The 14,642-nt window shown below is 37.5% G+C and overlaps 1 protein-coding gene across 2 annotated transcripts in view; it reads right to left on the reverse strand.

The window, feature by feature from the left end:
• LAMA4 (laminin subunit alpha 4) overlaps window positions 1-14,642 on the reverse strand; it is a 143,664-nt gene that overhangs the window by 40,731 nt on the left and 88,291 nt on the right. For both annotated transcript variants that reach the window (XM_049652930.1, XM_049652929.1), the window contains exons 13-17: window positions 12,424-12,572; window positions 8,114-8,255; window positions 7,259-7,355; window positions 2,381-2,497; window positions 585-764 (exon numbers count right to left, since the gene is read on the reverse strand). In XM_049652930.1, coding sequence (XP_049508887.1) covers window positions 585-764; window positions 2,381-2,497; window positions 7,259-7,355; window positions 8,114-8,255; window positions 12,424-12,572 — 685 coding nt within the window. The remainder of the gene's footprint in view (window positions 1-584; window positions 765-2,380; window positions 2,498-7,258; window positions 7,356-8,113; window positions 8,256-12,423; window positions 12,573-14,642) is intronic.

Raw genomic sequence — 14,642 nt, forward strand, 5'->3', positions numbered from 1 at the left:
GAGAGGGAGACACAGAATCTGAAGCAGGCTCCAGGCTCTGAGCTGTCAGCACAGAGCCCGCCTAGGGGCCCAAACTCAAGAACTGTTGACCTGAGCTGAAATCTGAGACACTCAACCCACTGAGCCACCCAGGTGCCCCCAAATGGTTCTTCTTAATGGGAACCTTCCATTATGTTTCGCCATAGTCAGTACTTGTTGGTAATAACCTGCTTTACTTAGGTAAGGAAAAAGCAAGGCAGTTTAGTAAATATTTTTCTAAAATGCAAACCAATATTTTGTGATTGACGTTCTTCCCCAAAGGATCAAACTTACATTGATAAATATCAGTGCTGCCATTACTTCATTCGGAAAAAAAATGATTCTTAACCCATCTATCTAGTGTCTATTTGTGTGAAATATATATATCTCCTATGCACACACACATACATATATTGATAGATGAACTGAGCAAAAGTTTTTCTTTTTTCCTAAGCTAACTTCTACAATATTCCAATCTAAAACCCAAATGAAGCAAACTGCCTTCTTAACGAACGGATGTGTTGCACTTAATGGCCAGTTCCTCAACTGGATGCAAACCATGATACCTGCATCTCTGGCAGAGGCCACTGCAGTGTTGTAAGCAGAAGAGTCAAAATTCTGCAGATTTTGCGACCAGCTGGTCAGATTGTGAGCCATCGGGGCGGCTGCCTGCTGGACTTCCACTGTGGTCTTGTTAGCTTCCTCCGTGATCAGCCTTGACTGACCCAGGCGCTGCTGAGCATCACCTTCACACAGAGCACAGGGACATTCACTTTGCAGAGAAGCAGGACATTGGTTGGGAACATTACCATCCATTTAATCACTGGGATAAAACAGACCTGAGCTTTTGGGTTTTTAAGCTGCACAAAGACCTTTAAATGTATGTTAATTATAGTGTAAGTTAGATGCAGAAGAAAATTAAGTAGCATTAAAAAATGAGCTTGAAAGACTCTAGAGTCTTATTAAAATCATGCAGCTCACTGAAAACATTTTCAAATTAGAAGTAGATTAAAAAAAGTAATTAGTATCTCTTCAGGTTAGAGGCATTGCGAGAAAGCCACAGAAAACACATATGAGATTTTAAGTCATAATATGTTTATGTCTGAAATGCATTGTAAATATGACTTTCTTCTGTGTGGAGCACCTTTTACCATAAAAATGATGCTCTAGTACAGAAGTAAATTAGTAAGGAAAATTATTTTTAAATAATAAAAGCAAGTTTCCAAATAGTATATAGAGTGGCATTCTATTTTCATTAAAGTTATATATTTAAAATAAAAATAATGTAAGTTTACAGCAAAGTGTTTTTTCCTAGGTAACGAGATTATAAAAGGTTTTTCTTCTTTTGTGCTTTTTTTTTCTTATCTGTATCTTCTCATTTTTCTATAATAATCATGTATTACTTTTGTAATCAAAATCACTCAGGTGAGGTTGAGGCTTTCTTTTTGTTTAAGTGGAGAAATATTTAATTCGACCTCACATGATCTGAACCCTGACGGATGTAGCTTTGAATCCTGGGTCTGCTTCCTTTTGGAGCTGTGCCTTTTGGAGCAAGTTCCCAAACCTTGACAAGCCTCAGGGTTCACACTCATCTGAAGGCAATGGTGATATTTTCCCACATGACAGAATGTACGTAAAACACAGTCCAGTGGCTAGTATGTCGTAGCTCTGATGGTGCTGATGACAGGGATTCTCGATGGAAGATACCCCCCCTGGCTGGGGTTTTGGTGCACTCTGGTACAGTAGTTGGATTTGCTCCATGTAGTAAAACACTCTCATCCAGCAGTATCTGTTAACTTTCACTATACCAGGGAAGGCAAGCCCATCTTCTTAAGCCCATCTTCCCAAGCCCATCTTCTTAAGATGCCACTGTAGTCCCAGACTGGGCAAAATGAGTGCTCTTGTGTCTCTATTTGGCTTGTTGGTCTCCCTACTTGTGCCATAAGAATGACACGGCATATAACAATTAGGGCCAGAGAAACCCAGTAATCAGATTAGGGCATGCTTATTAATGAAGAATGATGTCCACAAGAAAGTAGGTTACCAAACAGTATAAGCAGCATGATCCCATTAAAACACACATGCACGTGTGTGCACACACACACAAGATAGGAGGAAAATGCTCTCAGATTTAATGGTCACCCCTAGATGGTATGATTATAGCTTTTATAATTCTTTCTCAGTGTGTGTGTGTGTGTGTGTGTGTGTGTGTGTGTGTGATGAACATAGTTTCTTTTGTCATCAGAAAACAATATTTATTTATAAAAGGACTGATAAGGAGTCATGTATTCCTTCTTCAAAGCTTTATTTTAATCCCAGTGAATAAACAGATGAAGCTTAAGTTCTTGTCTGTGATCCTTACCTCTCTCCGTGGCTTGTAGTCGCTTAATGGCATCATTCAATCTGTTTTTAAGAGCACTCTTCCTTGCTAGAGCTCCACCCACACGCCTGTTGGTATCAGCTACTGCCTCATCGTTACCTATGGAGAAGAAGCCAAAAAAAGGTACCAGTAAAGCCAAGATGCTAGGGGGAACAAAACATCTCCATTTCAACAAGGAAAATTCTGATCTATATCATGGAATCATCTGTAAAATTCTCAATATGATATGAACATAGAACACCAGTTCTGGAAAGTGGCATCTCAGTTAAGAGGTACAGGATTATAGAAAAGTAGTAACACTGCTTGGGAATGATTTAGGATGCCATAAAGTGACTCGTGAAGGGTCTAGAGATAATGGCTAACTTCTTTGAAAAATATAGCACTGCTGTGACTAATAACTCCTAGCAGCATGGTTGATAAAGAGCTGAAAAGAAAAGATCTACCTCTATTTATGCTGATGACTGTTATATAAGAAGAATTCTTATTTATGGTTTTAATAAAATTTTAATTGATGTACAACATACATCTAGAAAAGGGGGCACATTATAAATGCACAGCCTGATGAATGTTCACAAACCGAGCACAGCATATAAGCAGTATCAAGTCAAGAAAGTAGAACATTATTGGTCCTCCTAGTTTCCTGGGATCTCTGTGATTTCCCAAGGATGACCACTATTCTGAATGCTATCTCTGTTAGTTGTGTCTGTTCTTTTTTTTTTTTTTTTTAACGTTTATTTATTTTTGAGACAGAGAGAGACAGAGCATGAACGGGGGAGGGTCAGAGAGAGGGAGACACAGAATCGGAAACAGGCTCCAGGCTCCGAGCTGTCAGCACAGAGCCCGACGCGGGGCTCGAACTCACGGACCGCGAGATCGTGACCTGAGCCAAAGTCGGCCGCTCAACCAACTGAGCCACCCAGGCGCCCCAGTTGTGTCTGTTCTTAAGCTTTATTCAAAAGAAATGATACAGTATTGTAATTTTCTACATCTTTTGTATCTCTGTCTTAATTTCTGTAGAGTTAGAAGTCTTAATATCTGGTAGTTTAAGTCTTCCAGCTTTGTTTTATTCTTCAAGGATTGTGCTGGCTTCTTAGCTCCTCCCACCCTCATTTCCATAGAAATTCTAGAGTCATCCTCTATATATGCATACAGTTCTGGTACTTCAGATGGTATTATATTGACTCTACAGATAAATTTGGCAGAATTGTCATTTTTACAAATTTAAGTCTTCTAGTTAATAAATACAGTTTTTATTTATTTTTATTTAGATCTAAATTCTCATTTTGATCTCCATTTATTTAGATCATCTTTAATAAGATTAGAGATCTTATATTTCATCAGCTTTATTCCTAGGTATTTTATGATATTGTAAATGGTGTTATTTTACAAAGTTAATTTCTAATTTTGTTGTACATAGAATTAAACCAGATTTTTTACACACTGAATTGGTAATGTGGGGGGTATCTTTGTCTTGTTTCCAGTCTTAGTGGGCAAACTTTAAATACTTCAGTATTAATATGCTTGATGACCATTATTTTATTATTATTTCTTAGATTACAGAGGTTTCCTTGTATTCTTAGTTTGCTACAAGTTTTTTAAAAACATGAATGGGTATTGAGTTTTGGTAAATGATCTTCCTGCATGTGGTGACATGATCATATGAATTTTCTCCCATATTCCTAAAATGTGGTGAATTACTATTGATGTTTTAAATGTTAAACTATCCCTGAAATCTTGGAATAAACTTAACTTGATCATGTATTATCACTTCTATGTGTGTTAGATTTGATCTGCTAATATTTCGATTAGAATTTTCACATCTCTGTGAGAGAATGTGGCTTGTAATTTTCCTTTTTTATAATGTTCTTATCAGGTTTTGTATCTTAGTTTTGTTGGCTTAATACAACAAGTTAGAGAATATTTCCTCTTTTTTCTGTTTCCTGGAAGAATTTATACACAAGTGGTGTTACTTAAATGTTTGGAAGAATTCACGGGGAAAGCCATCTGAGCCTTGAGATTTCTTTGTGGGAAGGGTTTAATGACTGATTAAATGTATACACATTATTTACATATAGGTCTATCAGATGTTCTTAGTCTTTTTCTTACAAAACTATTCTTGAAAGTGCGCTTATAGCATAGAATCATAATGGGTTATTTTGGAGCAAATCCAAGCAAGTCATGATGTAGTATCTTGTCTGAACTGAAGGATGAACTTTCCCAAGAATTCTTGGTTCATGCTTTGTTTACTTCCAAAGCATCAGGAACTTTATGCTTTTTGACAGACAGAGAAATAATTTCTTCACCTCCTATTATACTCTTTTTCTCTCCTATAGGCTTGTAAATATACTGTCTCCCATGGTGTACTTTCTCTTTCTATTATACGGTCTTTGCGTGCTGCTTTGTTATTTGGTTATCTTCCCCCTTTGTGTATAGTGGGTATACAATGAGTGATGCTGAATTGATTCTGTCACCAAGTACAATGTAAACAAAGTATAAGCACGTCTTTCTCATTTCCTCTGGGTAATGCCAAAAATTTTCCAGAATTTAAGGAGGGACTTAAACATACTTTGTACTTGAATTATATCCCCTCTCCCTCTTTTAGTTTTGTTTTTTAAATATTTTTAATACAAACAATCTTTTCAGCTCTTCCTTTTGGGTCTTATAGCTGCAAAAAACACTGGCTGATACACCAAGAAAGAATATATTCAACTCTATATTTGGAGCCCTTGATAAAAATAGGTGAAAAAAATTCTACTTTGGGCTGGAAGTTGATAAGAAAAAAATGTTTCACAAAAAGTCTGTCCTATTTGAAACTTATTGTTTTACATAAACATTTTTCATTTTACAAATGAATTCAGTAGAATTCTCCTTTAAATAGCAGCTTCCTGAGTTTATTATAGGTTGCTAACTATTTCATAGAGATAATGAAGAAAAGGAAGTCTGGGATATAAAGATTACTAATTGTTGAAAGTCATTTGGAAATGAATTAACAGTAATTTGAAATTGTAATGAAACTCAGTAGATGAATATAGTTTAATCTGAAAATCTGAATTTATATCACCAATGTGTGTTATCTAAAGGGAGGCAAAGTTCTGGTCCACGCAGTCCTAACTCCCCATTGGTGTCCCTTTTGCAAACAAATATGTGAAGAAATTTAAGCAAACAAGATCATGAAATACGTGACCAGCACTGCGAAATATTCAGAGACCTATACGGAGAGATTTTCTCTGTACTTAAAATATAGAACTTTGAAGAGATACCATTACCAGAAAAGAAAAATTGTTTTCATGAGGTTCAATAACTCAATAATGACAAGATTAAGAAAATTGCAAATTATCAAGGAGGATAAAATATTTAAGTCACTGTCATGAAGATCCACATATTCTGGTCTTCACATCACAAGAAACAAAGCAGTATATAGACATGGCAACATTTACCTAAAAATATTTTCCTTTTTAAGAGCACACTTAATGTGATGAGCACAGAGCAATGTACAGAGTTGTTGAATCATTGTATTGTACACACGAAACTAATATGACACTGCATGTTAATCATACTTCAGTAAAAAATATATTTTACTTTTAATATTCTCAATTTTTGCAGGTAATATTCTAATTCTTTTCTAAAAAGTAAGTTCAAGATTAGACTTATATAATTAACTAGAACATTTTTATTGCCTTTCTTTACCCAGCAAGCATAAAACAATAGTTGCTTTATCATAGCTGTTTAAATATTTAGCATATAAGAAAACAAATGCATTTTTTTCTCTAGGTAGTGCTCTTTGTAAAAAAAAAAAAAAAAGAAAACATACGGTTAGAATTGAGATTGATTGCTTTGATAAAATTATGTGACTTTTTTGTTGCAAACTTGGTCTTTTTTTCGGGTGGTAGTTAGAAGTTAGCTGGATAATGGATTTCCATCCTCATTAGTCAGTGAGCCCCCATCCTTAGGTATGAGGTCATTGGCTCAGAGATGATTAATGTTTAGTGAGATTCTTAATCACTGCAATTGTTTTTAAGAGTAGCTCCCAAGATTCAGAATTGACAAAAATGATTTCACTTTTATTTTTTCTTCCCTCTCCCATTTTTGATGGGCTTGCTTTCACACACGCAAACACTAGCCTTTGGAAATGCTTCTTCCCATATGGCCATTAGGCTTGTCCCAAATATCGTAAACTTGTAGAACACAAATATAGGCAAGAGCCAATAACCAGATGGCCGTGTGGTGTCCTATCTTCCTAACTCTCCCAATGCTTATTCATTAATTCATGTAAAAATTTAAAGGGTCTTCTGAATTGTCCAAGGAAGACTGACTTGTGTCCAATATAGTTTTAGTGTTAAGTGTATTTAATGGCATCATCTCCATGAAAATTGGTATTTATGGTAAATTTCTATTAATTAGCCTACTTTATTAGCAAGAGTATTTATCACATGTTTCACTACATGGAAGGTTTTTTTTTTTTTTTTAAAACCACAATTTATTTTTAAATATCCAATCTTTGCTTCTTTTATACCTTGAATTTCAGCAGGAACTACTAATGTGCTATTCAGTTGAAAGATGATTTGTTTTTAGAAACTTAAATATAGAGAACAGAAGGTTGTTGGAGGGGGAATGGGCTAAATGGGTAAGGGGCATTAAGGAATCTACTCCTGAAATCACTGTTACATTATATGCTAACTAACTTGGATGTAAATTAAACAATAAATAAATTAATTAAAAAAATAAAATGGGGAAAATAATGTAAAAAAAATCATTTGTTTTTTAATCTTAGGATTTTGAAATCTTTATCCACATGCAGAAGCACTGTATGAAAGGAGAGAAGCAGCTATAAATCAGAAGGAAGGTAGAAAACATATTTACTAGGGTCTGTCTTTGCTTGTAGTTCTCTGGCTTGATTGAGGAGGTTCTCGCTCTCATCCTTATGGTAAATAATTTGAGTATCAATCCCACTCACAGCCTACAAAGGAATTGTATGGAAAGAATAAGAATGACAGCAGAAGAAACCCACTTCTCATGGATTGAAGATTTAAATGACACCGTTTCTCTGCTAAACACCAAGCAAGACTCGTACAACTTCATTTCCATAGCTCAAAATCAAAGTCAAATGTGAACAGGAAAAGATAAAGTGCATGACGTTTTCACGGTAAACATTTTTCAAGGAAAATTCAGTGAATCTAGAACAGTGCCTGGTCAAGTCCCCTCTGAAGTACTTGTCAAATAGAAGCCACTCAACAAATAGTTTTTGAGTTGAAAAAATGTGAATGTATGCATAAAGCAACTTCTCTATCAGCATGGGGTGATCTTAAATATGGTTTATTCAGGGACTGTGGTTTAAAAATGCTGTCAAAAAGACACTGGCATTTGCTGACAGGAGTATGGCACATCTTGAACTACTGAAACCTTCATAACACAAACAAAATGCTGTTTTCTTAGTTTTCTTGCCCGTTCTGCCATTTGTATTACACTGGAAGCTCAAGAGATGACATTAGAAAACAGAAAACTCATAAGCTGGGAAACGGCAGCATGTAAATGAACTTTAAAATAAGGGAATACTCGGGGTGTGTGTGTGTGTGTGTGTGTGTGTGTGTGTGTGTGTACCTAGCTGGCTCTGTTGGTGGAGCGTGTGACTCTGTCTTGGAGTTGTGAGTTCTAGCCCCATGTTGGGTGTAGAGATTACTTCAAAACAAAATCTTAAAAAAATAAGGGAACACTCACATCATAAATTCGGTCAGTGATGTTCAAAGCCAATTCTGCTGTGTCATTGGCTTCACTAACATAATTGGCAATATTTTCATAGACATTTGAAGCGTCCAAAGCCTTCTGTACCAGCCCGTTCATATCTGAACTGTGCAAATTCCTGTAAAAGAAGAAACTCGTCCTTTTTCTCTTTCTTACTTTTTTGGGAAATGGGACCATTGTTATGGCTTGATTGGAATACTTCCGGGACCACAGGGACCTCCTTCCTGTTATTTAAAGTCACTTGGCTTGGAAAGGTTTTCCCGAGCTGCCTTTCCTAGGAGCACATCTTCTTTGCTTTCCTCTGCCTTTGGTGCCCCTAAGACTTTACCCCATTTTGGCTTCATGAAAGCTGTTTGCCTGGCAGTGGCCACAGGAAAAAAGAATGATGATTTAAATCAGCCCTCTGCACCTCTTCAAGCAACGGCTTGTTTATATTGTGGCAGTCAGGCAGAGGAATGAACCCACAGTCCTCCCTCACCTACTTACCCAAATCAGCGTTGTTACTTTCTACCCATAGAAGAAACCAAGGCTCTCAGAGAGGGTGCATAGCCACAGCGTGGTGTTAGGTCTTAGTTGCACTCTATTTACCTAACCTTTTGTTCACTTTATAAAACATCATATTTTCCCTTAAGAAGGGGAATGACACATACTGAGCATCTATATGCAGATACTGGGCTGGACTTGTTCTATATAGTACGTCTTTAATTCTTATCACACCCATGAAGTAGACATTGTTATTCCCTTTTTATAGAAGGAACCAGGATACAGGTTGTTATGACTTGTCTCACTCCTACGGCCCAGCTGCTTCTCTGAAGTGCAAAGCCCTACTCATGCCCATTTCCTCCCTTGCCCCATACACCATGTTTTCTGCCTTTACCCCTTTCTGGACTCCTTCAGGTTCATCTAATATTTCTTGGGTACCCATCATGCAGAGGGCGCTCTCACATAGTGGCTGATAACGCTTCATGTCGCAGAGGATTGATGTGAGGTACAACAGGGATAAAATATGTGAAATGCTTGCTACCATGCCTGTCATCCAACAAACATCAGGGTTTATTATTATACCGGAACTATTTCTTGAACTGGAATTTCAAATTCTAAATATATTCATAGAATAATTCACTTTATTGACACTTTTTCCTCTATAATATAAGCACCGCTTTACTTCTGCAGCTCATTCTGAATCCTGTGTCTCTATTTTATTCCGTTTTATTTATTTATTTTTAAAAAGAACTTTAAGTTTTTGATTTTATTTGTTTATTTGAGAGACAGAGAGACAGCATGAGTGGAGGAGGGGCAGAGAGAGAAGGAGAGAGAGAGAATCCCAAGCAAGCTCTGTGCTGACAGTGCAGAGCCTGATGTGGGGCTTGAACTCATGAAACTGAGATCCTGGCTTGAACTGAAATGAAGAGTTGGATGCTTAACTGATTTGAGCCACCCAGGCGCCCCTCAATTTTATTCAGTTTTAAATCCACCAGTGCCACATTTTCTCAGTTCATGGCTTAGTTCATGGCTAGTATCATTTTATTCATCAGTAACTTCCGGAAGATTCTCTGTGACCCAGTATGTGACATTGCAGATCCCACACTGGCTCACCACTTCCAACTGTCCTGACCTATTAAGCTGTGCGCTGTTTTGGGCTCAGAGTGACTTTTTCTGTATTGCTTTGGCTACTTTCCTCTCTTTTGTCCAAGGTCGTCATCATTCTTTCCTCTCCAGGATGGCTGACTTATCCATTAGGCATCATAGAGCCCCACAAAGATATGTTCATTTTAATTTTTTTTAAATCAGAAGAACAATGAGGATACTAAAATGATTACATTAGTTTTTATAACAATGTTATCATGACATATAATTTTAAATATTTTTATGGAGGAAGGAGCCCACAGAGGCAAAAGTACCTAGGGCCCATGAAAGTCATAATGCAACTCTGCTCTGCGGAGGTAGTTCTAATCCAAATACTTGGCACTTTTTCCTACCCATAAGTCCTTGTTCTTAGAAATGGCACAGAGAGTAAAATCAGCAAGTTTTAAAAAAAGGGGATAGAAAGAATAAAATGTTACAAGTATTCATTAATATTTTTAAATTGTGCTGGCTAGAATATTAAGATATAAGAAAGAGCTTGAAACAAAGCCTTTAGAGGTGCGTGGGTGGCTCAGTCGGTTAAGTGTCTGACTCTTTTTTTTTTTTAAATTTTTTTAACGTTTATTTGTTATTGAGAGACAGAGAGACACAGAGCATGAGCAGGGGAGGGGCCGAGAGATGGACAGACACAGAATCTGAAGCAGGCTCCAGGCTCTGAGCTGTCAGCACAGAGCCTGATGCAGGATTTGAACTCACAAACTGTGAGATCATGACCTGAGCCGAAGGTGGACGCTTAACCAACTGAGCCACGCAGGGGCCCCAAGTGTCTGACTCTTGATTTCTGCTCAGGTCATGATCTTATGATTCATGGGCTCAAGCCCTGCTTGGGCTCTGTGCTGTCAGCACAGCTTGGGATTCTCTCTCTCCCTCTCTCTCTCTCTGCCCCTTCCCCGCTTGCTCTCTCTGTCTCTCTTTCAAAATAAATAAATAAACTTAAAAAAAAAAAAGAAAGTCTTTAATACTCTGTTTTCATTACTAGGCACAAAACAGGTACTGCATCAATACACAAAATAAAAATGTGCTTTTGAAATGGAAATTTCTTGATGAATTATGTTTATTTCTGTTTGAGGCACAAGAAGCAAATTATTGGGTCACCAGATAGATGATGAAGAATATTCACATTTTGAGGGGAGGACATCTAGAAATTTGGATGTTTCAATGAATATATTCAGTCTGAAATATCTTAAATGCAAAAGTGATTTCAGGGTGATTGATATTTCTGATCAGGTTTTCATGTAAAGCATGGGTAACTTACTTAGAATCATCCTAGAGCACTGTTTCAGGGTGGCATTTAGTGAAAGTATGTGTTGGAACCCTATTAATAGGACATAGTCATTGAAATAAAGGGTAAAAGAAAAATGAAGACAGGAGCGCTGGGTGGCTCAGTCGTTAAGTGTCCGACTTCGGCTCAGGACATGATCTCACAGTTTGTGAGTTCAAGCCCTGCATTGGGCTCTGTGCTGACAGCTCAGAGCCTGGAGTCTGCTTTGTATTCTGTGTCTCCCTCTCTCTCTGCCCCTTCCCTGCTTGTGCTCTCTCTCTCTTTCTCAAAAATAAATAAACATTAAAAATTAAAAAAAAGAAAAAAGAAAAATGAAGACAGCCATAGGAGGGAATCTCAAAAACAATGTTATTCCAATACAGCACATTATCCAAATAATATTTTATCCAAGCTCCATTTTATTGGCTTGATCAAAATCACATTTACTGGAAGCATGATGCTAAGGTGGATACAATGCCATTTTGTACATGAAGATTTTGCATAACATCTATTTCCCCCCCCGCCCCTCCTCTCTTTCCTTCAATTCTCAGAAGATTTGGAGGGATATTTGAAAATTTTGACAATCAGGAATAAAAAGGTAGTTTAAGTTTTGAACAAGAGTTAAATTGGTTCTTAATTTATCCATGACCTTTACTGATCCTTATTTCTAATTGCCAGATTTGTAGTCTTTCTCTATAATTATCTCATTATTTACCTATCATTTCAAGGTCATGAATTCAATTCCAGACTTTCAGTACATTTCAATTAACACTAATTGAGTGCCCAAAGGGTGTGGGACTCTCTTCTAGATGCTGTGAGGAAAATTGGCAATTGATTTTCTTTTAATCAGGTGTTGAAATCAAACAGTTCCTGCTGGGCACTGTAGAATGTCCAGAGTATATACCAGAAGTCAGCTGTATTGCCAACTTCTAACCAGCTTTACTTAAGACCCTTGGGTGTGAAAGCTAATGCTGTCTGTGAAATAAGTATGTGATGGTGGCAGAATTAGACCTTGTAGAGGGATCTAATTGGGACCTTGTGAAGGGACTTGATAATATTTTGTGCAGCAGTTATGTCCCTAATAAAAATGCCTTAGTTCCCCTATTAATAACTGTGGAGCAGAACCACCCCTCACAACACAGGCCTCTAATCTGACAGATTTTTTTTTTTTTAATAAAAAACTCTCCCTAAAGCAATTGCAATAAACAATGATTGGCTGGCTCTTAGACCGACCAACTAACAAACCTTCAAATGAACAAACAAACACAACCCCAAGCCCAATTTGCTAATCTGTATCCCAGTAATTCTGACATGTGGAATTGAATAAAAATGAGTTATTCACTCTATGTAGTTATTTGCATTTCTAAAAACAGGATATTACCTGCTCAATTCATCAGCCTCTTGTTGAAGGTTCTGGGCATGGTCGACGGCTTCTTGGACTAAATCATGACTAAGGTTACTTAGGTTGGAGAGCTTTCCTTGTAGTTCATTTTTGGCTCCATCTATTTCTGCATAAATCCCTGATGCATTCTAAAGAAAATGTTTTAAAAAGTAAATTGTTGAACATAGAAGGACTTAAAATCTTTTTCCCTTGGAGCACCAAAAGATAATCTCTATTCCTCCTTATCATGAGGTTTAGTAAATTTCAGGCCGGGTCTATACGAGTCTAAAATACTTCAAGTAGACTTTTTTTCTCTTGCATCTTTAACTCTTTCTCTATGGATTGCTTCCCCCACTTTCAGACATGCTCTGCCTTCTCCCACCTGAAAACAAAACAAAATGAAGATAAACCAAAAAACCCCTCCATTACCCATAGATTTCCCCAATGTTATTACCTTACTTTTCTATTCACCGTATAGTAAAATATCGTCAAAAAAGTGTTTATGTTAGCTGTCTCTATTTTATCACTTTTTAACTCACTCTTTAACCCACTCCAGTCTGGTTTTTACTTCACTGCTCCAAAAAAACAGAAATTAAACTAATGATATCTATGTTACTAAATCTAATGAGCATCATTCATTTTTCCCAGTCACTCAAATAGTGATTCTCGACATTGTCACCATTCTTAAGCCATGACCTTTTCCTTTTTCCATCTCCAACTGATTCTAAGCAGATTACTTTATTTTCTTTTTTATTTAGAAGACATCAACTAACTGTAGCAGGGAATTTTTTTTTTTCTGTACTCCTGATGTTTCCTCCCTATGAAGGGAGCTCAGTCACTGAAACCTCAGACTTCTCCACCCCTTTCCTAATTCTGCTCCTAAGAAAGGGACTGGTTTATTTGACTGGTAAATTTTGGGGGGAATAACTGTGTAGTCTCTGTTCAACTCTACGCTCTGCCTCTTGGTAGCAAGCCTGAGTTTTCCTGTGTTTGTCCATAATGAAAGTTGTTCTGGGCAGAACCCCCACGTGAACCTTCCTGCAATGTTGCCTGTCTGAGCGGGCAGTTCTGCCTAATTCTGGGATTGAGTATTAGCCACGCCACTTGGCTAAGAGACCTAAAGCCATGTCCTCATCTTAGTTGCATCAGAAATGAAGGTGATGTTCTTGGGTCTTGTATTTACAATTTTATTTATTTTTCAACTCGTTTAGAACTTGGGAGCTGATAGAGGGTACTATTCTCCTCAGAGACTCCAATACCAACAAAGAAGAATCACAAACAACTCTTTGCCACCATCCTTCAGTCCCTTCCCCTCAAAGAAAACCCTATTATAGCTACATTTTTATGTACATCTTTCTCATATTTTAAGAGGAAAAGTGTTCCTTTTCTGTATAAGGCATGCTGCCCTGTTTTCTCTTCTTCTTGCTCCCTAACTAGTGGCTCCTCTCATGTATAAACATGCCCAGTTAACCTCTCCCATTAAAAACAAACAAACAAAACCTATTCCTTGACTCTAGCTTCCCCTCCAACTTCTTTTCTTTGTTGATCAAGTGCATTCCACAGAAATGGTTCTTGCCAAGGTCCCCAGTGTCAGACACCCTATTGCCAGATCCATTCGACACTTTCCTGCTTTATGTACTGGATTTATTTCTGGTTTGTGACGGTGTTAGTCATTGTCGTTCCCCCAAAACTCTCTCTTTCCTTAGCTTCTGTGACACTGTTCTCTCCTGGGTCTCCTTTTTCACTGTCCAGGAAGGAGACTTCAAAAGCTGGTGTTGCTCAGGCTTGACTCAAACCTTTCCTCTATGAATAATCTAACTTAGCTCTGCCAGCCTAGTCTTTCAAGTCTTCTAACCCACTCTGCACCATCCGACAGGAATAGCCATCTTTCTATTAAGCAAATCTGCTCATGTTATTTTCCCTCTCAAAATCAGCCAATTGCTCTGCAGGAACACATTTGATTACTCAGGTGGCTTCATCAACTGATCCCTCCTCTTTCCAATCTCATCATTTCTCACCCGTCCCCACCCCATTATGTACCATGGTCAAACCTTGAGTAACCGATGCTTTAATGCTCCCCGATTTTTTTCTGGCCGCTGTACCTTTGCACATAATATTTTCTCTATCCAGGATAACTTTGCTTTCTTTTCTGTCTGACCCACCTGGAAAAGTTCTATGAATCCTTCCAGTTTCAGCTGAAATATCACTTCCTTTATGAA

This window comes from Panthera uncia (assembly GCF_023721935.1).
Source record: "Panthera uncia isolate 11264 chromosome B2 unlocalized genomic scaffold, Puncia_PCG_1.0 HiC_scaffold_24, whole genome shotgun sequence".
Taxonomy (NCBI): domain Eukaryota; kingdom Metazoa; phylum Chordata; class Mammalia; order Carnivora; family Felidae; genus Panthera; species Panthera uncia.